General features: G+C 41.0%; 3 protein-coding genes and 1 non-coding gene across 10 annotated transcripts in view; 2 read left to right on the top strand and 2 right to left on the bottom strand.

Moving 5' to 3' along the window:
• The first annotated feature begins 1107 nt into the window (after nt 1-1107).
• On the top strand, nt 1108-10835 carry LOC144006208 (FH2 domain-containing protein 1-like). Of its 3 annotated transcripts, none has more exons than XM_077504940.1 (12): nt 1108-1309; nt 2335-2664; nt 2755-2816; nt 4928-5030; nt 5106-5191; nt 5620-5720; nt 5800-5870; nt 5963-6070; nt 6627-6697; nt 6806-6923; nt 8014-8178; nt 9919-10835. In XM_077504940.1, the coding sequence occupies exons 2-12, from the start codon at nt 2338-2340 to the stop codon at nt 10630-10632; spliced, it is 1926 nt and encodes a 641-aa protein (XP_077361066.1). In that variant the 5' UTR covers nt 1108-1309; nt 2335-2337; the 3' UTR covers nt 10633-10835. The 3 variants fall into 3 exon arrangements, with proteins under 3 accessions (XP_077361066.1, XP_077361065.1, XP_077361063.1); XM_077504939.1 differs by having other exon boundaries at nt 1109-1309; nt 2313-2664; XM_077504937.1 differs by having other exon boundaries at nt 1109-1309; nt 2272-2664.
• Nucleotides 10836-11155: 320 nt separating this feature from the next.
• trnaw-cca (transfer RNA tryptophan (anticodon CCA)) lies at nt 11156-11227 on the bottom strand. Its single transcript has one exon. It is a non-coding gene; the product is annotated as a tRNA-Trp (tRNA).
• On the top strand, nt 11166-15643 carry LOC144006080 (magnesium transporter NIPA3-like). 2 transcript variants are annotated; one of them, XM_077504745.1, is made up of 10 exons: nt 11166-11224; nt 11779-12274; nt 12876-13013; nt 13079-13135; nt 13236-13326; nt 13387-13547; nt 13709-13882; nt 13951-14030; nt 14113-14325; nt 14404-15643. In XM_077504745.1, exons 2-10 carry the CDS (start codon nt 12244-12246, stop codon nt 14581-14583), a joined length of 1125 nt encoding a protein of 374 aa, XP_077360871.1. In that variant the 5' UTR covers nt 11166-11224; nt 11779-12243; the 3' UTR covers nt 14584-15643. The 2 variants fall into 2 exon arrangements, with proteins under 2 accessions (XP_077360871.1, XP_077360872.1); XM_077504746.1 differs by lacking the exon at nt 11166-11224 and adding an exon at nt 11479-11559.
• The window catches only part of LOC144006079 (glutamate receptor 1-like), a 17855-nt gene continuing 5825 nt past the window's right edge, over nt 14858-26887 (bottom strand). Inside the window, exons 6-19 of one of the 4 annotated variants that reach the window (XM_077504744.1) lie at nt 26781-26834; nt 25341-25499; nt 25096-25263; nt 24398-24502; nt 24150-24260; nt 23299-23505; nt 22409-22624; nt 22243-22336; nt 21090-21240; nt 20823-21021; nt 20474-20721; nt 18581-18695; nt 16095-16229; nt 14858-15817 (exon numbers count right to left, since the gene is read on the bottom strand). In XM_077504744.1, the coding sequence (XP_077360870.1) occupies nt 15581-15817; nt 16095-16229; nt 18581-18695; nt 20474-20721; nt 20823-21021; nt 21090-21240; nt 22243-22336; nt 22409-22624; nt 23299-23505; nt 24150-24260; nt 24398-24502; nt 25096-25263; nt 25341-25499; nt 26781-26834 (2199 nt within the window). In that variant the 3' untranslated portion in view covers nt 14858-15580. Of the gene's footprint in view, nt 15818-16094; nt 16230-18580; nt 18696-20473; nt 20722-20822; nt 21022-21089; nt 21338-22242; nt 22337-22408; nt 22625-23298; nt 23506-24149; nt 24261-24397; nt 24503-25095; nt 25264-25340; nt 25500-26780; nt 26835-26887 lie in introns of those variants that run through there. The other 3 variants (XR_013279740.1, XR_013279741.1, XR_013279742.1) reach the window with 3 other exon arrangements.

Raw genomic sequence — 26887 nt, 5'->3', positions numbered from 1 at the left:
GTGGATTATAGCGATCTGTAAGATGAGCACTGATATTTTTTGCATTGAATTGTAGAGTTTTGCGTTTAGAATTCTGCTCCACCTTCATGGTCACATCACCCTCATGTTTTGTTTTGTTTAAAAAAAAAAAAAATTTGATTGACTGTATGATGATTTGGTACTTAACCTGATTACCTGAATGACATAAAAGTGTGCTACAATGAATGATGTGTTGACTTGCAGGACTAGAAGACGTCCTTCAATTTCAGGATTTCGTGTGATTCTGTGTTTTTTTTTTGCTAATACTTTCAATAAATTGCAAAGACAGTTGGCTGATTGAGGTTTCCATGGCAACATAAGAAATTGAGGGGAAAAATGGGAGGAGTCTGCTGAGTTTAAAAATATGATTGAAACCCTAACCCAAAGACTTACTTTGGAATCTTAACACTTATTTTAAACCCCAATTTGACACGTCCACCCTAAAGCCTACTTTTGAAACCCTACATCATAAACCTAACTCTAGTTTAAAACCCCTTTTAAACCCGAACCTGGTTTAAAATGCTAATTTGAAACCTTAGCCCTTTTTTTAAACCCCTACTTTGAAATCTTAACCCTAATATAAAACACCAATTTGATAACTTCACCTGTTTGAAACCCTAAACTAGTTTGAAACTCTAATTTGAGACTTTAACCATCGTTTAACACCATCATAAGCCTGGTATAAAACCCTATTTTGAAATCTCAACCCTGGTTTAACATCCTTTAAAACCTTACTTTGAAACCTTAGCCCTAGTTTGAAACCCCAATTTAAAACTGGTTTGAAAACTTTCCCCAATTCGAAGCCTCTATTTGAAACCCTACTTTGAATCCTTAACAACCCTAATTTGAAACGCTACCTCATTGGAGATGCTACTTTGAAACTATATCACCCTAAGTATAAAAATTCCACCACAGTTTGAAACCCTACCTCTGTAACCTTGAGCATATAAATGCTATAGGTTAGCTGAGTCCATTTACCATTTCACCCTTTGCTGCAATTTTGTATGTTCGACGCTCTTCTGATTTTTTTAAGTCGATACTGCTTAAGGGAGGGGGTCTTTAGAGGAGTATTGAGCCAATGGAAAGCTTTTCCCGCTTCCCTGGGCACCAACTCGGAATCTGATTGGTGGAAACGTCATTTCACCAACTAGGAGTTTGATTGCTGGGGACGAGTAGACACCTGTGCTTTTCACTGCAGTAAACGGCATTGTTTTCACCTCCCTGACTTCGTAGAAAGAAGGCGACGGCTTCATTTCAACGTAGTGGACTGCTACGTTTGTCAAATATTAAGGTGAGCAGTGCTTAAAAAAATAAATAAACAAACGATACTAACCGCATTTGAGTGTCAATGGAAAACTCCATAGCGAATCTCTTAAGAAATGGATGAAAAAATGCATGTTCATTGACTTGAAATGTTTCGTTGAACCTATAATGTGGTGACGATGTATTCTTATATCCAACTTTCTGTTTGGCACTGCAAGGACCACTTGATTGAGGTCGAGTCAGCCAAGTCGCCCGCTAGCCGTGGGGAAAATTCGTGGCTCATGTGGGCAGAAAACGGCGCCGGCGCTCGTTTAAGTTGTCGCTTGATGGATGACATAAATGCCGAACGCACCGCCGGACGTTCAAACGTTAAGATAACTGTGGCGTCCGTTATGAAACGCGCGTAAAGCTACTTTTAATTGGTTAGCAAGTGCAAAACAAATAGAATGTCCATGGAGTCTGGTGAACGACAACGTATTGCCTCACCTTTGTATTCAGAGAGAAGTAGAGGGTGAGTTGGAAAGTGAGCAGAACATGTCTACAAGAAATTGTTTTATCTACAAGAAAGGATTTTAAGTTAAGCTGTCAAGAAACATTGTAAGTTTACTCAAATAACAGATGATTCAGGAATTGGTTTGTTCTGTAACATATCAGAAAATTTGGGGAAAAAAATGTTCATTGTTTTTCAAAGTGAAAGCAAATTGAAAGTTGATAGAGGTGCAGTGATTAATCAATTAACTGATCACGAAATTAATAAAAATGACTTAAACAATAGTTAGTTGAGCTCTAAAAGATAATCAGGCTTTCATGGGGATGATAAAAAAATAGATCCTGATGAGGACAATTCAAAGTTAAACAGGGATATTAAACATATTAACCGATTATCAAAATAGTTGTGGATTAATTTGAAAATCGATTAGTTTTCTTTTTAATCAATGCACCTCAAGTGAAATGTTAGATTGTCAAACTATCTTATGTGTTAATATGTAGATTTGTAGATCTGACTCGACTGTGCTTGTGGCGGTTGAAAGTGAGACCTCCCCATCCCTGAAGGTGATGGAGGCAGCACAGATCTCCTTTGCGGCACCTGCTCTTCCTCCACCGCCTCCTCCTCCTCCTCCTCCTCCAAGTCTCCTCCCCCCGCCGCCCTCGTTGCAGCGCCGCTCAATGAAGAAGCTCAACTGGGACACCATCCCCAGCCAGCGCGTGCTGGGCAAAGTCAACGTGTGGACGTCGGAGCTGCCCCCCAGAGATCTGGTGCTGGACACCCACAGCATGGATGAGCTCTTCGGCCACGTGGGCCAGCGTGCCCGGGCCAGGGCCAGCTTGGTGAGACGACACGGCGATGATGACGATGGCGACGTCCGCCCGCCCCAGCCTCAGGTGGGAAGTTCTCCGGTCAGGGAAGTGTTCAGTTCCGCACCCGAGTTCCTCCAATTATGAGTCACGTGATCAAATGGTTTGTGTCTTCAGGTGAACATTCTGGATGCTAAAAAGAGCATGAACATTGGCATCTTCCTCCGATATTTTAAGAGGTGAGACGAAAAACTTGTGTTTCCCCCACGTTACAGTGCTGCTTTGACACACGTTGAATTCACTGCTAACGCAAAACACTCATCTCAAATCATATTTCCCCATTTGATGAATGCAAATGCAGTCAATCTGTTCTTGCCTCCAAAAATAAATACAAACATTTTCATGTTTGTTTGTTTTTCAAATTAGAACAATAGTACATTTTACTATATATATATTTTTTCACTCACTCACTCACTCACACACACACAAGCTTGAGTGAGTGGGGGAAAAAAAAATCCATGCGTGCTGTCAAGTTGCCGCGGGAGTGATGTCATGCAGCCGACAAATTTGCCGTCCGGCGACAGTGAGTGACACACCGCCCGCTCTGCGATTGGCTGGAGGGGTAAACAACTGTCTGTCCGCCGAAACGTCCCGCTGTTGATAAAACAAACACGAAATGGCAAAATACACGCTGGGGGGTTGGAGGTTTAGGAAAAAATCACCACCATACATTAACAGAAGCCCAGAGGTGTAGTTTGAGAAGGAGTTCATGGGTATACGTCCTGTATTTATATAGTGCATTTTCCTGAGTGAAAATGGAAGACCCTGCCTTTAAAAAACTTCTCAAGGCAATGTTGTTATTTTAAGAGGATAGAAAAAAATTACATTTTATCCCCCCAAAAAATATTTTTGTAGAAAAGGGTACACAGTGAAGTCGCAAGCTGAAAAACATAATTTTTTTTAAATGAGTTTACAGAAAGGAAAAAAAAAAAGCCATTTCTAATTATTAAAATCTTTTTATTTCCTAAAAGTGATTTATTTTTTTTTTTTACCATATAAACCCTCCTATTCTTAACAGCGAGACTCACCAAGAAATACTTTAAGTGTCTTTTCATCACTTTAAATATATTTTAACGTATCCCGTGCCTGCCATAAACAGGGCTGGTGTGTAAAGTGAAGTAACGTGGGGAGGGGGGGTGGTAAGTCTTCAAATCAGGAGGAACAAGTCCACACACTTCCCAAATTCGAGCGTTCATTCAAAACATGACTCGATCTTTGTTTGCTTCCCCCTTGGTGATGATGGCAGGTACGCGTGTGCATGGGTGCGTGCTAGCGTGCATGCGGAACTGAAACTAGTGGCACCCGTCAATAGCATGCAGGGCTTCCAAAGCAAATCGTGACGAAAACAATCGCAAAGACTGATGTGTGATACTGTAAGATGATTTGGGTGCAAAAATGTTAGGAAAAAACCGTATTATATTCTATCAATGTTTCTATTACTATTAGACTATTTGAATGTACATTAAGACAAATTTTAGGCATGTTCAGCAAAAATATAAAATTATTCCAAAATATTATAATAATTTAAACCTTCATATAAACTAAAAAAGAATAAATAAATAAATACAACAAAAAATCAAATAAATTCCAAAGTATTGCAATAATTTACTCCACTTATATTGGGGTGAACGAGGGGGAATGCAAGCCTTAGGAAAAGCAATAGAATATTTGACAAAATACACAAATATTCGATGTAACGTACACACACAAAATATGCACAAAATACTCAACTGAAAACTACACAAATGGAAATTATTTGACAAGAATATTAGAAAATTATGCAATTTTTTATGCACAACACAAAAATATTCAAAGATATATTTTTTGGCAGATGGATATTATAAATGTACGTTTATTTTAGACTTTTTCAACAAAAATGGAAATTATTTGACAAGGATTTTAGAAAATAATACGAACATTTACACATAAATACAGAAATATTCAACAACAAAAAATGCAGTTGTACTACATGAAAAACAGTCCTCTGTTAGGAAATATTAGTAAAACTATAAAAGACAAAAAATATAAGATGAAAAAAAAAATATAGATACAGCATGAAGAATAAAAACAAAAGTGCACAAATATTCGGCCAAAATGATTCAAACACATTATAAAGACTAGTTGCAAATGTTAGACAAAAGGCGCCCAAATATTAGAAACAGTTCACAAAATGTGTCAAAAACATCATAAAATAAAACATCAGCATAAATGTGCCTGCGATAATCACTCCCCTCTGCCTTTTGAGCTTCTCTTCCATGACTACGACATCAACTGGTGGTTCTCCCTGCAGGCCCGCGTCGGAATTGCTGGAGGACATCGTCCGGGGCGACTGGCGAGGCTGCGACGGAGGCAAATTGACGGAGCTGTGCAAGCTGCTACCAGAGGAAAGCGAGGTAGCGTGTGCTAGCTTCGGAGCGACCGCTCCGTTCGCTGTTGGTTGTCATTTCTCACCGTGAGACTGCTCGCAGGTGAAGCAACTGCTGTCCTTTAGCGGGAACCTGTCGCTCCTGTCCGAGGCCGATCGGTTCATGGTGCAGCTGGTCAAAGTGCCGCGGTGAGTAAACAAAAAACACAATCAAGGAAAACGTACTTACATGTTGCTTGTTGGAAAATGTCACTTTTTTTTTATTTTTTCTTTTTTTTTTATTTAAGATTTTTTTTTTTTTAAACAAGATATATAATATATATATATATATATATATATAAATCTTAAATGACTCCCGGTATTTAGTGGAATGAGTAAAACTTTTTAGGGGAAAAAAAATTATTTATTTTAGTATTGTATTTTTGCTACAAAGAAAAATGACCATTCTGGTAAATAAAGACATTTTACCATTAAAAATGTTTGATAAAAGTTGGGGTGTTTTTGGTGGAAGAAAAAAAGTCTGACTTAAAAAAAAAAAAAAAGGGGACAACACAGCATTGCGAACAACCAAAGAAGCCATGCTAACTTTGCTAGCATGTTTGAGCTAACTGTCGTAGCTACGAGGAGCTGCTGAAGACCATGGTCCTGCGCCAGGAGTTCTCGCCTCTCATGGAGGAGGTGAGCAAGTCACTGGCCGTCATGATCAAAGCGGCTAACGGTACGTATGCTACCGCTAGGCTAGTTTAGCTACTTCCTATTAGCTAGCACTAATCAAACAGGTCTGTTTCCCTGTGCAGAGTTGCTGGACTGCGACGACCTTCACTCCTTCATCCGCCTGGTGTTGAAAGCTGGAAATTACATGAATGCTGTGGGTATTTTTTTATTTTTTATTTTTAATCTGTCCTGTATGTCATCGTACTTGCGTGTGATTGGACACCGCCCCAATGATTTCCCACGCAGGGTGGCTACAGTGCCAATGCCATCGGCTTCAGGATGACGTCGCTGCTCAAGCTAGCCGACACCAAGGCCAACAAGCCGGCCATGAACCTCATGCACTATGTCGCCAAGGTCAATTAAACAACTTTTTGTTTTTATTTTTAGTATTTTTAAAATGAATATAGAAACATTGGAATAATCAGATTTTTTTTTTTCCCCAGAAAAATACAATTTTTTTTTATTTATTTAAAAAATTTTTTTAAAATAAAATTAATTAACTTTTCCCCAAAGAAGGCAATTTATTTATTTTTTTAGTTTCTCATAAGACTGTGGTGGATGTGATTTTGTAAAAAAGTAGCCACATTTTGAAGATAAAATGAAAAACAACTTTAAAAAAAAAATCATTTTAATACTATTATTCTTACAAGATGTATATTTTCTGAAAAAAAAGTATACATTTTTGCGATAAAGTGACTTTTTTTTTTTTAAATAAGTTCTTTTTTGTAGAATATTATCACTTTTTTTTTTAAGAATTTTTATTCCCTTTGTCTCATTTTTCTATGGGGAAAATAAGTCTTAGGAGGAAAAAAGAGGTAGGAAATGTTTTTATTTTTATTTTTTATTTTTATTTTTTTTTTATTTTTAATGATTTATTTTGCTGGTTCGAACCCACCTTTTGTCCCAATAGCAAGCGGAGGACATTGACGCTGACCTGCTGACCTTTCCAAGCCAGCTGGAGCACATCGGCTTGGCAGCCAGGTGCCCTTCATATATATGTTATATCGTCGTCGAAAGGTTATTTTTATTCTTATATAAGATTAATAGCGACAATTGTTTTGTGTACATGTGTGCATGTGGCGTACGAAGAGTGTGCAAAGAGGAAGTGCTGGCGGACTTGGAGAGAGAAGTGAAGAAGCTGAAGGAGGTCAAACTGTACACCAACAGACAGCCACACCTTCTCCAGAAGATGGCGACCTTCCTCAAGGTAACGCGCCAGGCACACGAACAGACCACTAACATTTACACTAAGAAGAATTCAAATGGGGAGGGATGCAATGAAAGTGACAATGGAAAGTTATTATTATTATTATTATTATTATTTTATTATTTAATTTTTTTTTAACACAGAAATATCATTTTTTTAGAAATTTATTTCCAGAAAGAAGTTGTGATAGTATGTGGGGAAGAAAAATCTTATCTTAAAACAAATACAAAGACTTACAAATATCAGAAAAGACATTTTAAGAAAAAAAAACCAATTTCTATGAATAAATGTCAGATTTTGGGGAATAGTGTTGAAGGAAAAAAAATCACGAAATAATATTTTTTTGGTATTACAATAAAAGTATAGTTATGTATTTTTTTCCCAAGGGTTTATTTTTCTAAGAAGCAAAGTTAGAAATTTTCCAGATAAAATGCTTCATTTTTCCCAGCCCAAAATATAATCTCAATATAAAAACAACCAAGCATTTATTCATGTATTCATTTATTTATTTTTAATAAAAACAATTTTTTTAAACCAACGTATTTTTTTCCCAGGAAAGGAGTCATCATTACCAAGAGACTTGTATTTTTCTAAATTATGCATTTATTTATTTTTTTAAGTGTAATATTATGACAACAAAGTGGTTTTTAATTTGATTTATACTTATTTTTTATTTCTTATTTACTTGATTTAATTTTAAATTATTAAATTGAATTACATTTTATTTTCAATTAAATTGTGTTTCTGAGGGAAAATATTTTCTTTTTAGATTGAAAAAAAAAAAGTCTTATTAAAAGAAAATGTCAAGTCCTCTTGTGTCAATTGTCAGTATAATTCCATTTATTAACAATGTTGTAATCTTACAATAATATAAAGATCTATACTTTTACTGAAGATTTTAAAAATCTACTTTATATTTGCCCAAAAGTTGTACTTGTATGAAGTTTTTATTTTACATGTAATTTATTTATTTATTTATTTATTTTATTTTTATTTTTTTGTATTTTGTGTTGCATGGCAAATTGTGAACGTGTTGCGTTTTTGTTGTTGTTTTTTTTTGTTTTTGTTTTTGTTTTTTTGTTTTTTGCAGCAATGCGATGACAAGATTTGCCACGCCAAGACGTTGCTGCACGAGCTGGACGTGTTGAGTTTCGCCGTGGCTGAGTTTTTCTGCGAGGATCCGCAGAACTTCAAGCTGGAGGAATGCTGCGCCATCTTCCACAACTTCAGCCGGCGCTTCGTCGCTGCCGTCCAAGTAGGCAACGTCGTGCCTTATGGATTCCTACGAATCCATTGCAGCCTCCCTCCACCAAAAACAAACACAGCACTCGATAATAGTTTACTTTATAAAATTATACACTAAAAATTAAATGGAATGTACTAATTTCGAACACTTTTTGCCACGTTGTGCTTCGATTGCATGGGCATTGCGCTGCTCCTTGTAGTGTGCAGATATCTATGGAGGACCAAAACTGCCAAAATTCGAAATAATTAAATGACCAAAAGTAAAAATAAAAATGAATATAAAAAAATATAATTTGAAAATTATATCTTAAAAAAATAAATATACATGAAAATAAATCAGTTTTTATTTTCACTTATTCATTTATATATTTAGTCATTTATTTATTTGTTTATTTATTTATTTTGAATTTTTGCAGTTTTGGGCCAATCATTTCCACTGTCACCTCAACTTGCGTCTTGAGTTGCTAGACAGCAGGTGAGAGCAGACAGTGGACAAGATAGTCGTCCATTGCTGGAGCTCTCTATTGCAAGTCGGCGAGACTTTGTTCGCCGAGCCGCTCACTCGACCAATAGCAGGCAGTTTGCAATGGCCAGAGTCCAACCCAAGACACACTTAGGACCGCCCCCTCATTTGAATAACATTTCGACTTGGCAGTACGGCCCAAAACTGCCAAAATTCAAAATAAATAAATGACTAAATAAATAACTAAATAAATAAATAAATAAACCAATAAATAAACAAAAGTGACAAAAAGTGAAAATAAAAATGTACTTATTACTATTTATATTTATTTTTTGGATATAATTTAATAAATACATTTTTATTTTCACTTTTAGTCATTTATTTATTTATTCATTTATTTATGTTGAATTTTGGCAGTTTTGGTCCTCCATAGATATCGGCCACCTGGGGGCAGCGTAATACAAGCAAACGAACATAGATGGAGACAGTCACATCTCCTCAGTAAACTGCAGAAATGTCAGTCGTTCTTCGCAGAGGATAAATAATAGAGTGGACTACCTCCACTCGTGAGTGCTATCGATTGGGCTGACCCGTGAAGAGCGAAAATCCACAAATAATTGATGACCGTAATTACATTGAAAATAAGTTGTAATCTTACAAGAATTAAGTTGTATTTTTTTTTTAAGTTAAAATTATTGTAATACAATGTAACATGGGAAAATAGTTATCAGTGACTTGAAGAAAAAAAAAACGTAACTTTATTCTTCTAATGTTACATATTTTATATTTTATTCTGGAAGATGCCATTATTTAAAAAAAAAGAAAAAAAAAAGGGACTATTTTCTTGAAAAAAAAAAAAGGTCTGTATTTTTGTCAGCATAAATGTTGTAATCTTACAAGATGAAAATGTAAGTCATCACACAAAAATTGATTTTACAGTGCCAATTACTAAGGATGCACAGGAGGTTTAACATCTTCACTGTAGTATCTGTGACTTTAAAAGTGTTTGCACGTCAGCCAATGAAGAGTGTATTGGCTAGAGATATGAAAAGGTCCCAAAGTTTGGTCATGATTTCTTTTCGTGCACACATTGTGGGAAAGGGGTCACTGCAAAATCCTGCAACATAGACAAAAATCCGATTTATAAAATTACACGTACAATTTTTTAAAAATCCACGAGACAAAGAGGCTGCAGAGACAAATTATTTGTAGTCGGCATGTTTATTTTTACTGCACACGCCACTGTTGACTTTCACAAACAAGAAAATGTTTTCTTCCCGACCGAAGGAGAATCGTGAGCGCGAGGCAGCCGAGCAGCGCCGTAAAAGCAGGGTGAACCTCCGCCTGACAGCCAAACGCCCGCCGGCGGCCCCGGCCCCGGAACCCGGCCTGGAGTCGGCCTTGCACAGCTTTCTGTCCGCCGCCCCTGAGGGAGCCTCCGCCGGCAGGTCCCGGAGGAAATCCCATTCCCCGGCACCGCCAGAACCTCCTGTCGGAGACAATGAAACTTTGCAGCACAGTCCCGAGAAGAAGCACGCCAAAGTCGAGGAAGACGACGTCAAGAAAAGTCCGTCCACGCCGCGCACGCCTCGGCCCAGAACCAGGGACGTTTTCTTCGCCAATAACGGCGACGTGGGCTCGCCGTGGACCATCCTGAGCCCGCTGACGTGCTCCCGGCAGAGGCGATCTCGGCGGCGCATCTTGTCGGATGCTGACGAGCCGGACGACGACGACGACGTGTGGGAAAGCGCGTGCGGAAGTTCTCGAGGGCGCTCGGCGTCCATGGACTCCACATGTCGGGCGCCACGGCTGCCCGCCGCCTTCCGTCTGGGGACTTTGTTTCAGAGGACCGCCGCCCAGCGCTCTTATTCGTCCGGGACGGCCGGCGTCAGAAATCGGGCCGGCAGCCCAGCCGGCAATTTTGGCTTGATTTCCTTCTTCAGACGCTTCGGGGGGAAAAGGGAGACGGAGGAGGTCAGCCTAAGAGATGCAGATACTTAATAATTATTACATTTTAACACCAGCACTAGTTAAAACCCTAATAGATATTTAATTTTTTTTAATGAAATTGAAATATTGTATTTTAAATGACAACTGGGCACTTGTCATGGACATTTTGGGTGTCAACATTCAAAATGCTCTTTTTATATTTTGTTTCATTGAATGTCTTTGTGTACAATAAATGATATTTTCCTACCTTTTTACTTGTGTATGCATTTTACATTTATATAGTGAGAGTTTAGCAATTAAACAGCATCTACAATAATGAAAGCATATAGCCGACATGAGATGGCATATATAAATAATGTCAACATGAGTGTATTTGTACAGGCTCGGAGCAGATTATGAGTAATACAGTGTAATCGTAATTGAGACTATAGTATTTAGTGATACATCCTTACTTAATTCTGTTAATCTTGTGGCCTGTATCCTCAAAGTAAGCTAAGTGTATTTATGAAGCCCTTGATCACAAAAGAAATTCGTCGACAGCAAACTTAATGTGTGTTATGATCACAAAAGTACTTGACCCCGACGTGATTTGAACACGCAACCTTCTGATCTGGAGTCAGACGCGCTACCGTTGCGCCACGAGGTCTCGATGTATTTCTTTCTCACATTCTTGTAATATAGATGTTAGCATGAATATGTATCGTATATCACGTTCGTAGAATCAAATCGTCGACAAATAAAGCGTTTTGAATGCATAACAAGCATTCAAGCGGTTTATTCTTTCACCGAAGAGGCTTTGAGGCGACTGTCATGTGACTTCACTCAGCCAATAGGATAGAACATTCGAACAGGCTCGAGTGTCATGTGACTCAGCCAATGGAAGGAGTTCTCAGACCGCCCCAAGATGGCAGGCCGGAAATGACCAAACTTATTTTTTTCTCCGCTTCTTTATTTCAAAATCAAATACATTCAAAATAGGTACAAACCCATTTCAATCATTTTCAAAATACACATAAAGAGTCAAACAAATCAAACAAACAACTACAGAACATAGTGCATTTCCTTTTCAAATAAAGGATAAATGGGCACACGTATAGTCTTTCAATAAATGACGCCAGTCTTGCTGCATTCTTGGTATTAATAAGTAAAAGCGAATTATTATAAGATTTCAATTTCTTTTTCCTGACGTGCATCCAGGGTTTCTCACTCCACTCAACCAGTAGCTGGAGTTCTTTTAAACTGCCAACAGATGGCACCCTTACTACACATTTCACAGAGGTGGACTGACATTTCAGCCCCATGACGTCTCGGAGAGATAAGTACTGTCGTCTGTTGTAGTTTGTACACAATACCAATACATACAAAAAACTTTAAACGTTTTTTTTTTTTCTATTGACGTGCTTTTATGTACTTATGCTGACAATTTTACATCTACACACTACTTAATGTGACTAAATAATGATGTAAACAAGTTCCAGTGTTGTCCATGTTTTGTGAGCATATAACAGCAGAAATACGGACGCCATAACGCGAACCACCAGATGGCGTCAGTCAGTCCTCACCGGCCGTTGTCGTCATTGGAGGAGGGTGTGGTAACGTGCTTACCTGCCCGGACGAGCCGCTCAGTGCGCATGTCCGCTTTCGACTCTTGCGGTTGGTAAGATGCGCATGCACAACGCCTCGTGCGGACGCGGTGAGTGTTTTTTTCTCTCAATAATTCATCAATATCAAAATCATATTCGTGAGCTATTACGATAACACGTGTTTGTTTGACTGCTGATGACGTCACAACACTTGTCTGCTTCACCTAATTTAAAAGGCCTGCAGATTGTCTTGTTAAGATGAGGTGAGCAATAAGAAAGATTATTTTCTTTTTTAAAACTTTAATTTTCAGACGTATGTCGAGTAATGTGGTAGTTGTTTGTGAAAGGAGGCGACATGAGACCGTGTTTACTGTGTCAACACGATTCTCGACCCCACTGGACAAACTGGTCCGTCCAAAGAAAAGACACTCGTGGCTTTTTGTGCGGTCAAAGGTCACATTGTATCTTGTGGTGGGATTTACCATATGGATTGGAATGACATCATCATAATCATCATGTTGTCATGTGACATCATCATATGGACGTTGATGATGATGACACCAGGATGGTGATGTCATTGCCATGTGACACCCTCATTGTTATGGTGTCGTATGACATCACCAAAATAGCGACATGTTTTGTGATGCAGTGTTGTTGTCATCGTCATCATCAGAGTTGTTGGTTTTGATGTGTTATTTTTTTTATGTCCAGAAGTTCCCGCTGCCGCCGTCTTCAGCCAGTGGGTGGGGCTAACCTTGGCCCTGCTCTCCGCCATCTTGATTGGCGGGAGTGTCATTCTTAAGAAGAAAGCTCTTCTCCGATTGGCCAGCAGGGGACAAACCAGAGCAGGTACGTCGGAAAATGACATGGCACACAGACACACGATAGTGAACTTTGTGTGTGCGTGTGCATAGGTGATGGAGGTCACGGCTACCTGAAGGACTGCTTGTGGTGGAGCGGCCTTCTAACGAGTAAGACTGACTTCGACGCTAGCCTAGCGTAAACAAGCTGTCGTTAGCCTAGCTTGCCGCTCAGGAAAATGTTGTTGTTGTTGCGCATGTCTTCCTGTAGTGGGCGCTGGAGAGGCGTGTAACTTTGCCGCCTACATGTACGCTTCAGCCACGCTGGTCACGCCGCTGGGCGCCCTCAGCGTGTTCTTCAGGTAGCATAAGACACGCACACACAAGTACTCAACACGCAGTGACCGGGTGTGTGTGTACAGTGCCGTTTTGTCATCCTACTTGCTGGGGGAGGCGTTGAACGTCGCGGGCAAGCTGGGCTGCGTGCTGTGCATGCTTGGAGGCGTCTTGCTGGTGATCCACGCCCCTCAGGAACAGGAAGTGACATCACTCGAGGAAATGAGCCACATGATGCTGCAGCCAGGTGAGTGATTGTCATGTAGGCTCGGTTTGTATGTGTTGCCACTTGTTTGAAATTGCGAATTTCTGTTAGCCCGTCTATGGCGTTTTGTATTATATGTTAGCATGAAGCTAGCAGGCTCGTTATCTACCATGACATGCGTGGTAACCGTGCGTCTGCGGCAGGTTTCGCGGCGTACATGTCGTGCGTGTTGGTGGCGTGTGCGGTTCTGGTGGGTGTGTCGTGCTGGCGTCCCGGCGTGACGCGCGTCCACCTGCTGCCCGACGTGGCTGTCTGCTCCCTGCTGGGCGCCTTCACCGTGTCCAGCGTCAAGGGGCTCGCCATCGCCATCCCAAGCGGTCAGATGCGCACAGACACGTGCAGGCCTGCACGCCACCATGTCGACTGTTTTTTTTTTTCTCCGCAGCGCACCGTGATGTCACTGTGCTGTCCGGACCGCTCACCTGGCTACTGCTAGCCACGCTCGTCATCTCCGTGACTGTGCAGGTGCTTGGCGCTGCCCCTCATGGCAACAAGCCAAAACAAAATACATACATATGTGTGTTAATATTTGCGTCTGTGCGTGCAGGTACACTTCCTGAACAAGTCGTTGGACACGTTCGGCCCCCTGCTGGTGTATCCGGTGTACTACGTGCTTTTCACGTCGGTCGTCCTCGTCACATCCGCGGTGCTCTTCGGCGAGTGGCACAAGATGGCCGCCACGGACGCCGTCTCGGCCGTCGGCGCCTTTTTGGTTATGGTGGTAGGCGTGGCCATGCTGCAGCTCTTCAAAGACACGCAGGTGTCACGCCGCCTAAATATCGTTGGATGCCGATTGGACGCCCGCGAAGCGCTATAATCTGCATCTGCGATGTGACAGGTCACGATGCCGCAGCTGACCCATCGGACGGCTCGGCCCGAGCGGGGGGAGGAGCTTATGGAGGAGGTGTCGGCGGGAGGAGGCGGGGCTAAAAAAGAAGACAAACGCAGGCTGGTCGACAGCAGGGCGGCAGAGGGGCGCCCCCCAGTGGCCGAGCGAGGCCTCTTCATCATCAGCTGATGTTGCTCTGTTACCACGGCGGTGACGTAGCCATATGCACACTTGAAGAAAAAGAAACTTTGGAACTTTTTTGTAATAGTTCAACTCTTTCATGTTTTGACAGCTAGAATAGAAATTAATAAATTTCATGTAAAAACAAAACAAAAAAAGAAGCCCAAATCACCAGGCAGACGTGCTCACCACGAGTCCACTGTGCTGGCTGAGTGCCAACATTAGATAATAAACTTTCATTTTTTTATTCAAACAAAAACAACTGTCAATCATCTTCCTCATGCTCACATGAATCATCGTCATAATCTTCATCATCATCAATTATCATAATTATAACTGTAATCATTATGATTGTCATCAAAATCATCTTCGTCACCATCATCACTATCGTCATCATAATCATCACACATTATCATCATCGTAATTATCATCACCATCAATCATCGCCACTCTCACCTGTATAATCATCACAATTGTCATATTCATCCTAAAAATCCTCATAATTATCATATTCATCATAATCATCGTGAACGTCATAATCATTATCGTCATCTTCATCACCATCTTCAGCATCTTCACTATCATCATCATCATCATCTTCATCATTATCATCATCATAATCATCTTTGTCATCATCTTCATCATAATCGACATCATCATCATCTCATAATCATTGTCATCTTCATCACGATCTTCATGTTCTTTATCATCATCTTCATCATAATCAAGACCACCATCATTCTCATCATCAGCATCGTATAGGACTCCATTTTGTATTTGTTTATTTGTGTTCAACAAGCAAGTGAACAAAGTGATGGTACATGAGTCAATATTGCTAATTAGCTTCCAAACAACAGGGCAGGCTCAGAAAGAAGAAAGTAGTAAAAGTAGTAGTAGAAGAAGTTTTGTGTTGCTGGGCTTCAGCCACCCGATGCGTTCAGATGCACTCAGTTCATCTGGGCACCCAGCGGCCGATCGACGGGCGCACCGCTTGGATGAGGTGCGGTCACATGAGGTCAGAGGGCAACCCCAGTCCAGCAGCTTTGCTGACGCACACCAAGCCGGGCGCGCTGGCCCGGGCTAGCTCCTGCGCTACCGCACCGCTGGTCTCGCCTGCCAGGCCCAGGGCCCCGCCCCCTGCCAGGCCCAGGGCCCCGCCCCCTGCCAGGCCCAGGGCCCCGCCCCCTGCCAAGCCCAGGGCTCCACCCAGGCTGCTGCTCAGCATGGCGGCGTCGATCAGCTCCTGTGATGGCGCGTCCAATCAGAGAGAAGGATGTCAGGCACATGTTGGGGCATGTCTCACGATACTAAACACTCTCACAAGCGCTACTAAAGTACTTTCACGCAAAATACTCAAACGAGAGAGTGTGCAACTAATGATGTGTTATTGTAGTTATTCTGGCCTCCTCCACAGTCAGCCATCAAGCAAATTGGCGCAAACAAGTCCCAATTTCCTCCATTTGCTCCTCACATTTCCTATTCTGGACTCTGGTTTCGTTCGTGGTCGCCATCTTGCTCACCTTCATTCTGCGCGACTCCAGCCGCGACTTGTAGCAGAAGTCCAGCAGCGCCACCATCATGGCCACGCCCAGGCCGCCAATCAGGATGTAGAAGATTCCCGCCACGTTGCTCAAGCTCAAAGCACTCGTCTTGTCCTGTCAGAGCGCATGGATTGGGGCGGGGTCAAAAAATGACAGTCAATCCTGTACATCCGCCGCCACGCAGCTTTCACGCGTTTTGTTTTCTTTTGCGCTTTCGAACGGCGCAAGATGAACGTGGACTACAAAGAACTACAATTCCCATCATGATATTGGACTCCACAAGTAGAATCCAACTAGTTGTCTGGGTCGCTGCGTTCATGCAGCAAAGGCTGATGGGAAGTGTAGTGTCGTAACACGAACAGGGAGGGGGCGTGTCCAACAGGAGGAGATGGGGGGGGAAAAATTGGAAAAAGTGACTTTATTAAAGAAAGAATAACAAATAAAAAGAAAAATCCATTTTGCAAAAGTTTCTTTTAAAAGAGTCTTTAAAACTGAAAGAATTAAAAATGAAAACATATCTCTTTAAAGAATAAACACTCAAAGCTTATGAGAAAACTTCCGTTTCTTGAAGAAATGCTAAGGTCCTTAAAAAAAATAAAAAAAATAAATAACAATTAAGTCAATAAAACGTATTTTTAGTTGAGAAAACATAAATTTACTTGTGAAAACATTTATAAAAACTAAATATTTCTTGAAAAATAAATTCAAAACATTTAAAATACCTTTAAAATATAAGCGAAGAACAAAAATGTAAACTACCTTTTAAATTGTTAAAATTATGCTTACTTTTTTAAAGTACCGGTACTTTCATAAATACAATCTTCCTAATTTAAAAAATATCTTTTAGTATTTTTTCGGTTTACTCAAGAAAGTGTATTATCAATAGAAAAAAATATGTATATAAATATATGTAAATATAAATACTAAATAAATAAAAAAAAACGCTCAAAGCTTCTCATTGTTTTTCTTTGTTATATGATAATTTAAATAAAATTAAAGCTTCAAAACCTTTTTTTAAATAATTGTAATAAAAAAGTAAAATTTTCTTCGAGTTAAATAGGTTTTAAACATTAAAAAAAGATTTCAAAATAAAAATAACACCAAGTAGAACTACTTAAAAAATGCTTTAATAAAAAATTTAATTTAAAAAAAGCCACATTGTTAAGAAATTTCATAGGAAAGCAAACCATTTTTTTTTAAATCAAATTTCCTAAAACCCTTTGAAAAAACAAACACACACACATTCGTTTAAAAAACAAAAAACAAAAAAAAGTTAATAATACATATTCCTGTAAACACTTAAAAATGTGATTTTTAAAAATGTAAACGTTCCGTAGCCCGTAGGCAGTATTGTGACTCGTTTTGGGCTTTATGATGGTTCTGACCAAGCCATTTCAAAATAAGATACTGCCTACGGGTTTTAAAAAATTGATGAGTTTCCTTCAAGTTTCTTAAAAAACAGAAATGTTTCAAAAGTGTTAACAGTGTTTGTGACGTTACATGGCCTCATTTGCATGCAGCTGCCAGAGAGGTCGGGGCCTGTGAGTTCACGATACTTTTCTCTCCAAAGTGTCACGTTGACTGACTTGTCAGTCACATAAGTTAACATGCGACGCCAGAGCTCAAAAGGAAGTCTTCTTTCAAAACAAATTGCAAACAAATTGTCTCACATCAATGTGAGACATTCCAGTAAGTTTTAGCCGAGCTTACGTCGTAAATGCGTATTGATCAATAAGAACAACAAGAACACTTACTGAACATTCAGAAGCGTTTGGCAGAAATGGGTAATGATCAAGAAGCTCAAGAAAGATCATGAGAAATTGAAAGGAAGTTAAGACAAAGTAAACAGGAAGTTAGAGGCAAATTCACAGGAAAGTTACTTGGAATTTGTGACAGATTGGAGACAGAAGCATTGTTGTTTGGTGTCGCAAAAACGTGACCTTTGACATCGAAACGGAATGGTTCAAGAAGTGGGTGGGTCCACAAGGGGATGTCAAAGGTTACATTTCATTGTGGGCGGGGCTCTGCAGGTTGCTGGACTCATGCTGGACTCATGCTCCTCGGAAAAAATAAATACTGCATACAAATAACAAAAAAGACAAGAAAACAAATAGAACAAAAAAGACAAAAATCAAAATGGAAAATCATTAGAAAAAAAAAAACTGACAAAAACAGAAAAAAATACAAAAAAATAAAACAGAAATAATCATGGAAAAAAATAAACGAAAACAAAAAGAAAAAAAAATTAAACCATAACCGCAAAAAAGGAACAAAAATCAACAAAAAAGGACAAAAAAAACAACAAATTATGCAGAAAATACAAGAAAAATCAAGACCCTAAAAACGTGAAAAAATAGGCAAGCAAGAAGGAGAAGGAAATGAGGAGGATGGGGTTTGTCGCAGGAGCTAGCAAAGGGGTGGGGTGGGGGGTTGTGGTGGGAGTGTCCAAGCGACCTCTAACTGACCTTCCTCCCGGCGTCCTTGTGTCCACATTGACCTTTGTCGTACCACCACTTGTTCTTCAACTTGTCTAACACGGCCTGCTCATTGAGCTTGAGCACGGCCAGGTTCACCGGAATTCTAACATGCAACATAACATAACATCAACAGCCGCCAGACCACCGCCCGACACCGGTTTGTTATCTTATGTTAGCCACAACAACACACGCCCGACACCCGGCACAGACCTGCCGCAATTGCCGGCGTTCCTTGCGATTGCTACGCTTTAAACGGCAAACGGACACGCAAACACCTGATGTCATTTCAACACAAACAACAAACACGTCAACAAACAGGAAGTGATTCAAGAGTGGGCGGGGTTTGTACTTTCTCTCGCTCCGACGTTTGCTAGTGTCCTCACATACACACACACGCTCAAAAACCAAACTAAAAAAAAAATACATAGCCTACACATACAAAACAAGCCCCAAAAGTATACACACGAAAACATATACACAAAACACACACGTACACGCATACACACGAAATACACGCACACAAAAATACACACATACAAAACGTTTACAATCTAAATGGCTTTTGTGTGCGTGTGTGCGTGTGTTGTGCACACGCGCGAAGACATGTTGCTAAGCAACTGGAACCCAAATTGTCCTCCCCGTTGTTGTAGTAAAAGTGCTGAGTCGTGCGTCATGTGGACAAAAGCACAAATGAGCGAAGTGAACAATCACATGCTGGCTTTAGAAGAAGAAGAACAAGAAAGATCGAAACCAACTCCAAAATAAAAGCGTTTTGTTTTGTTTTTTCTTCCTAAGAGTCTTATTTTGGGATGCCGTGAGTGATAGTTGCTAGGCAACATGCGGTTGATGTCACGTATTGCTGGGACATGTGCTACTAGCGTATCGCTAAGCCAGCACGTCGCTGAACCAAGCGGTGTCACTGACCAAAGCGTTAAAAGGCGTCAGCTGTCAGCAGCTGTGATTGGCTGACACGCAGATGAGCAGACGAACGCGCTGGGGTGGGCGGAGTCATGGACATCAGACAGACAGACAGACAGAAAGACAAACAGACGGACAGAAGAGAGAGGCAGACATGAGACAAAAACACACTTACAAACACACATGCACACAAAAAACGTGATTATACATAAAAACATGCACAGTGGTTTCACAACTAACATGTAATAACACATATTAATGCGTAATAACGTATTAATGCCACGATAATACACAACAGTTGGTACTATCACGTCGTAGGAAGTTGGAACATGTCATAATAATAATGTTGTAGTAATATGCATAATAGCATGTAATAACACGCTAATAACACATTAATATAAAACCTAATAAATGTAGTATCCCATCAGAGTATTTGTATACAGTAACATGACATCATCAATAACAGGACATCATAACACGCAATAAGACATAAGACATAATACACATTTAATAACATATGTAATAACGTGCATTTTGGTGTGTGGGGCTAAACAAAATCGAACTTGTTAACATATTGCTCACCACAGCAATGAGCACTCACTTGTTTGACCACATCTTGTTAGTGGCTAACGAAGCTAACAAATCTAATGAGGCTAAAAATGCATATGGGGTTAACGAGGATTACGATGCTAATGATGCTCACAGGCTAACAAGGCTAGACAAGTTAAAGGTAAACAAGCTAACGATGCTAATGAGTTTAATGAGATTATTGACGCAAAGGAGCTAACGAGGCCAGAGATGTTTACGGGTTTAACAAGGCTAACAATGCTAATGAGACAAACAAGGCTAAAAACTGTGAAGCTAAGAAAGTTAAAGCTAACAATGCCACTGAGACAAAAGATGCTAACGACGTGAACAAGACTAAAAGAAGCTAAGGAGGCTAAGGGATGCAAGGCAAGTTACCTGAGGGGTGATCCTTTGGGCGTGGCCACGCCGTAGCCTTTGGAGTCGAGGTTGCCGCCCACTTTGATGGTGTCGCAGGGCGCGCGCTGCTCAATGTACTCGTTCATGGACGACTCCAGCAGGTAGGCGTACTTGCCCTTGGACTTGCGCACGCGGCTCACGCCCTCGTCCGTGTTCTTGACGAAGACGGACGGGTCGGCGCCGCGCATGTACGACCACATCTTCTCGAACACGGCGATCTTGGACCTCTGGCGGAAGAAAACGCACAAAAAAATAGTCAACATCGCAAGTTGAAAAAACAAGATGAAGATGAAAAACAAAAAGAAGAAGAGAAGGAAGCGCTTCTGACCCTGAAGAACTCTTTGGTGGAGCCGCCATCCAGCGTGCCGTAGGTGATCTCGCTCTGCTTGGCGAGGTCCTCTGCGCTCTCGATGGGCGACACCATACGCTCCACCGTCAGGAAGGCGGCCAGGTTGGCCGTGTAGGACGAGATGATGATCAGCGTGAAGAACCACCAGACGCCGCCCACGATGCGGCCCGACAGGGACCTGCGCCGAGCAAACGTGTCACGTCACGTTGACGGCAGGTGACGGCGCGGCGTGGCGCGGCGTCGGACCTGGGCGAGATGTCGCATCCTTGTTGCATGAAGGCTCCCAAGGAGAACCACAGAGAGTTGAAGATGCCAAAGTCGTTGGTGTGTTCCGGACTCTCTTTGTCTTTGTCTTTGGGAGGCTGCTGGTTGTGCAGCAGCGCGGGAAGTTGACGTCCTGGCGGGAAGTGGACACCGACAGCCGGCTCGCGTCACACGGCGGCGGCGGACATCAAACCAAACACGCCACACGCTGGCGGTCATGACCATGATGACTATAGAGATGATGAGGATGAGGATGATGGTGGTAAGGATGATGAAGAGTATGACATTGATGATGCTGACAATGATTATGATGATGATGATGATTATGGTGATGATAACAATAGCAATGGTGAAGATGATAATGTCAATGACTATAATGATGGGATGGCAATGATGACGATGATGATAAGGATAGTAAGGATGATGAAGAGTATGAGTATGGTGATGATGATAATGATGAAGATGACAATTTTGATGATGATGGTGATGATGGCAATAAAGAATAAGATTGTTGGTGAAGATGATGATGATGATGGTAATGATGAAGATGATGTTGACAACAACTCATTTGCTCCCAAAAACATATAAATATGTTCTATTGTAATATCACCAATGTCCCAAAGACATATTTACACGTTTTTTTGTTTTTTATGCTAGAGCATACAGAAGGCTTTGATGCACCCTCTGAACTGAAGAGAACGGTTGACGCAATGGTAGTTATTACAAAAAATGGCCAGCAGGTGGCAGCAGATTATGAGATCAACCAGGGCCATGTTGTAACAAGCTGTTTTCCCCACAGTTTTAAACAGATTTGTGAATAATGATGAAACTTAGCTATATTCTAATGCAAATTGCTGCAAAAAACGGAAAACAGATAGACGTACTTTTTTTCCTGATGAAAGAGGGTTGCTTCAGTGAAAATGGCTGGGAGTGAATGAGTTAATGATGAATAAAGTTATGATGATGATGATGATGATGATGATGATGATGAAGTTTATAATAATGACAATATGATGAAAAATGATTAAGATGACTATCACGGCGATGGCGACGATGTTGATAATAACAAATAAAAACAAGGACGACGATGATGATAATAATGACAATAAGGACGATGAAGACGATGTCTTCGTACCTGCAGCATGTTTGGAAGAGGTGGGCGGAGCTTCCTCCTCATCTTCCTCCTCCTCCTCGTTTTTTTTCCACTCGTAAGGACTGAAGCGGCTCACCTGCCATGTTGACAACCAATCGCATCAAAGCGTCTCTACTTGGCCAGCCGGCGCAAGTAGGCGGGGCCTCACCAGGAAGAGCACCACGCTGACGCCGATGTAGGCGAAGACGATGCACATCCAGATCTCGTAAGCCAGCGGATCCAGGAAGGAGAAGACGCCGGGTTTGGACTTGGTGGGCTTCTTGATCATGATGGAGATGCCGAGCGACATGAAAGGTTTGGTGAAGTCGATCACCTGCTCGCGCACCAGCGTGATGGTCAGCGGCGCCACCGCCACGTCCGCCTTCTGCGCCAAGACACGATGACTGATTAGCGTGCCCGTGAAGCTTAAAAACCGCGTGCTAACTTAATGCTAACACAAATTTGCCAATGTCGATGACGTGCTAACATTTAGCATCTATATTTGTGGTTTAACAACTATTAAATAATGGCTATTTGAACACAAAAAGTTCAACAAAACATGTAGATAGATATTATAAAAATATTCACAGGCACATGTTTGTTATCCTATATATGAATGACCAAAAAAGTACAGCAGCAAGTAGAAGTCGTCATCTATTCTTCTTCATTTGTGTTTGCATGACACAGTACTGCCCCTGGTGGTCAAGGCGAGCACACCAGATAACAGCATTACATCATGCACATCATGTTATGTTATTATGTAACAGAATATTATAGTGTGACTATTTTCCTTAACATAAAGGAAAGATAATTTAATATATGGAATGAATTAACAATATGAAATCAAATGTAAACAATAAAACACTCCATCGTGATTTATTACTTGCCACACCCTTTGTGTGTGCAACTTGGCCACCGGGGGCAGCATAATACATCATAAAGACAAGAGCAAAGAAGATTTTCACCAGTGAAGAAGAATATTTCACTATCCCGCCATAATTAACAGCCACCGTTGACTGTTTTTGATTCACATTCACAAATTGGCATCTCCTAACTCACCCCGTAGACCAGCTCTCCCACCATGCCGTTCCACATTTTGCTGATGGGGTCCCGGGCGCCGTACTTGCCGTCGCCCACCAGCTCCAGCCGGTAGGCGAAGCCCACGTGCTTGGCGATCTCAGCGGCCAGCTCGGCGCAGTAACCTTCGTACTTGTCGTTTCCCACCAGCTGCTCGTGGTTCTTTTTCAGCATCATATAGGGCGCTTCCTGGAAGGACAAGACCCGCCCCCTTTGACACGTGACCTCATCTGGTTCACTCGCCTCTGCCGACAAAAAAATGGCACTGCACTTTGCCCAGTCTTTTTAACAAAGATGTTAAAAAGTGGGACCCACAACTTCTCAAGGAAAAGGCTGCCAAAAAGTGCTCCATTGGAACACACATTTACCCAATGGCAGAGCTGCCATAAAGTGCTTCATTATGCTATACATCAACTGAAGAAGCAAGTTGCCAAAAATTGTTCCATTGGTATACACAGGTACCCAAGGAGTGTTGCCAAAAAGTGCCCCATTCAGCAACACTGCTACCTCGGAGCAGACTGCCAGAAAATGCTCTTAGGACACACTGCTACCCAAAGAGCCAACTGCCAAAAAGTGCTCAATAGGCTATACAGTAACTGAAGAAGCAAGTTGCCAAAAATTGTTCCATTAGTATACAGAGCTACACAAGGAGTGCTGCCAAAAAGTGCTCCATTCAGAAACACTGCTATCTAGGAGCCGATTGCCATAAAATGCTCCATTATGACACACTGCTAAGAATCAGGCTGCAAAAAAAAGTGCTTCATGAGGAGACATTGCAGAAGAGGGTGGGACTGGATTGTTCAGGGAGGGAGGGGAGTGGGGCGTGGTCTCACCAGGATGGTGGTGACGATGTAAGTGCGGTTCTGCAGCCCGTAAAACTCCTCCTGGGTGGGCCTGTAGCGGGCCGTGTTTATGTAGCCCCTCTGCTCGCTCCACACGCCCACCTGGATGCCGCACACGCACACATCCACAAACACGCACATATGCAAGCAAACACGCAGAGACACGTGTGTGAGCCCACATGAGCAACGGCACATACACGATCACACACATTAACAAATCATCACACACACGCACACACCTTCCTGGGTCCAGTGCGGCTCAGTTCCATTACTGTGAGTGTAAAGTTGGTGCGATGTCCTCGCTCATCAAACTGAATACGGCCTGTCAGACCATCTAGGCGCACCTGCACACCCACACACAAAGGATTAGTGTGTGTGTATGTGCATATTAGGGATGTCACGATAAGGGCAATATCGTGATATTAAAACTGCCACAATATCGTCGTCGTCATGTTCACAATATTTAAAAGGAACACATTTGTTAAAAAAAAGTCAGGATGATTACTATTTGTGCAGTTCTAGCACCCTCTAGTGGCTAGTTTATTAGTGCAATATAATTTTCATTAGGGATGTTTTGGCCTTCTATGTTTAAAATCTATGCTAAGTGTCAGATGAAGTGGAATCTAATTTGCTTGTGAAGCGATCAATGTGTGCTTGCATGAGCAAGTAAGTGCCTCAATATTGTTATTAGAGATTGTAGGTGGTTTATATGCATTGCTGTTATGCACAAAAGCACAATATTGTGCTTTTTTTTTAGTATGAGCTCTCTATTTTTTACAATATTGTGACCTTTTTTAAGTACCACCAACGCCCCCACAATATCGTGATAATTATCGTATCGTGACCTTCATATTGTGATAATATCGTATCGTGATGTTTAGATATCGTTACATCCCTAGTTCATATACATGCATGTTTATACATGTGTGTGCGTGACCTGCTGCAGTGCCCTCTGTATGTCGATGCCCTGCCCCCAGGGCGCGGGGGGGTTCCCCAGACACTCTCCGGCGTTCCCGCGGCGAGAGACGTCGATGCGCTGGCGCCGGAGGTTCTGAAACGCCGCCGACACCACGCTGACGCCGTCGTAGGTCAGCGCGCCTGCGTACTGACGGATGAGAGCAGATGGCCGCCGTCAAGGGCGCGGCGAGCAAAACCGGAAGTGGCGCAGGCGCCGGCTCGTACCCGCAGGGCGCGCCGCGCAGCCTTGCCGTCTTTGTGGTCAAAGTTGATCCAGTCCTGCTGGACCTTCAGCACGGACGCGTCGGACCAGTTAACCAGCTGGAAACCCGTCACGTTGGGGGACAGCGCGCGGAACTCCGTCAGGTTCAGCTCCACAAAGCCCTCACACAAACACACAGGTTCAGAATCTAGATTGATATATTCTAGAAATATACTTTGTATAAGATACATAAAAGTCTAGAAACATAAACACAGAATCTAGATGTACAGAATCCAAAAGTATAGAATGGCGAACTTTAAAACTTAGAAGTATAAAATATACAATCTAAAATTACAGATACTTCTAGATTGTTAGAAATATAGAAACTAGCAATACTGAATTTAGACAAATAAAATCTAGCAGCATTGACTCTCCTATGCAAGACCATATAATCTAGAAGTAGACCATATTTGAAAATAATAATTTAGAAATCAAAATTCCCTAAAAATAGAAACTTGAAATACATAATTTAGCAGTACTGAATCTTCAAGTACAAAATCTAGAAGCATAAAATCTCCAAGCACTAAATCTACAAGTAGAGAATCCAGTATCAAAGGTAGAACTAGACAATATGAAAAACTGAGAAACATAGTATTTCAAAATAAAAATCTAGAAGCAAATTCAAATAATCCTGAAGTACAGAATCTAATAGTATGGCATCTGCTAGTACACAATCTTGAAGCATATAATTACAGAATGCCGAACTAAATAAATCAGAAGTAGAATCATAGAATATACATAGAATCAAGAAACAGAACCTAGAAATAAACATTCTATAGGTAAAGAATCTAGCAGTAATGTATCTATAAAGACAAATTCTAAAGAAACTAAATTTAGAAGCAATCTAAATGTACAGAATCTAGAAGCATAGAATCCATAAGTATAGAATGTCAAACTACTGGAAATAAATTAGTAAATTAGTTATGTTCGTTAAGTTAATAAATAGAAATACAGAATCTAGATACATAGAACCTCGAAGTACACAATCTATAGGGTTAGAATCTAGCCGCATTGTATCTACGAATACAAACTCTAAAAGGAACAAAATCTCCTAGTAAGGAGTCTCGAAAAATAGAATCTGATAGTACAGAATCTTGAAGCATAAAATCTTCAAGTATAGTATGTCAAACTAAATAAATCAGAAAATGTAGAAATACTGAATCCAGACAAATAGAGCCTCAAAGAATTCGATCGAAAGGTATACTTGTAGAATCTTAGCAGTATTGTATCTACAAATCCAAACTCTAGCAACAAAATCTAGAAGTAAGAAGTGTCGAAAATTCTAGCAGAAAGAATCTAGAAGTGTAGAACCAGAAGAACCATATAAAGACAAATAGAATGTTCCCATACATAGTATAAACTATAAAATAGTATTTGGATCTAACGTATATAAAAGTGTTTACCATGTTAAGGAGGATGTATTGATAGTTCTTCAGGTTCCTTCTCTGTGCTGAAATCTGACAGAACAAAACAAAATGGCAGTTCCTCGGTCAGGGAGAGGAAGCGACTG

This window comes from Festucalex cinctus, chromosome 18 (genome assembly GCF_051991245.1).
Source record: "Festucalex cinctus isolate MCC-2025b chromosome 18, RoL_Fcin_1.0, whole genome shotgun sequence".
In the NCBI taxonomy this organism is placed as follows: domain Eukaryota; kingdom Metazoa; phylum Chordata; class Actinopteri; order Syngnathiformes; family Syngnathidae; genus Festucalex; species Festucalex cinctus.
The sequence above is the reverse complement of the archived record's forward strand: the minus strand, read 5'-3'. Positions and strand labels throughout refer to the sequence as shown.

Excerpts from the sequence above, each read along its gene's own strand:
- LOC144006208 (XM_077504940.1), top strand. The coding sequence starts at position 2,338 with ATGGAGGCAGCACAGATCTCCTTTGCGGCACCTGCTCTTCCTCCACCG. Across the intron at positions 5,721-5,799 it reads CATGATCAAAGCGGCTAACG|AGTTGCTGGACTGCGACGAC; the intron begins GTACGTATGCTA and ends TTCCCTGTGCAG. Across the intron at positions 6,924-8,013 it reads AGATGGCGACCTTCCTCAAG|CAATGCGATGACAAGATTTG; the intron begins GTAACGCGCCAG and ends TGTTTTTTGCAG.
- LOC144006080 (XM_077504745.1), top strand. The coding sequence starts at position 12,244 with ATGCGCATGCACAACGCCTCGTGCGGACGCG. Across the intron at positions 13,548-13,708 it reads CCACATGATGCTGCAGCCAG|GTTTCGCGGCGTACATGTCG; the intron begins GTGAGTGATTGT and ends CGTCTGCGGCAG. Across the intron at positions 14,326-14,403 it reads AGCTCTTCAAAGACACGCAG|GTCACGATGCCGCAGCTGAC; the intron begins GTGTCACGCCGC and ends GCGATGTGACAG.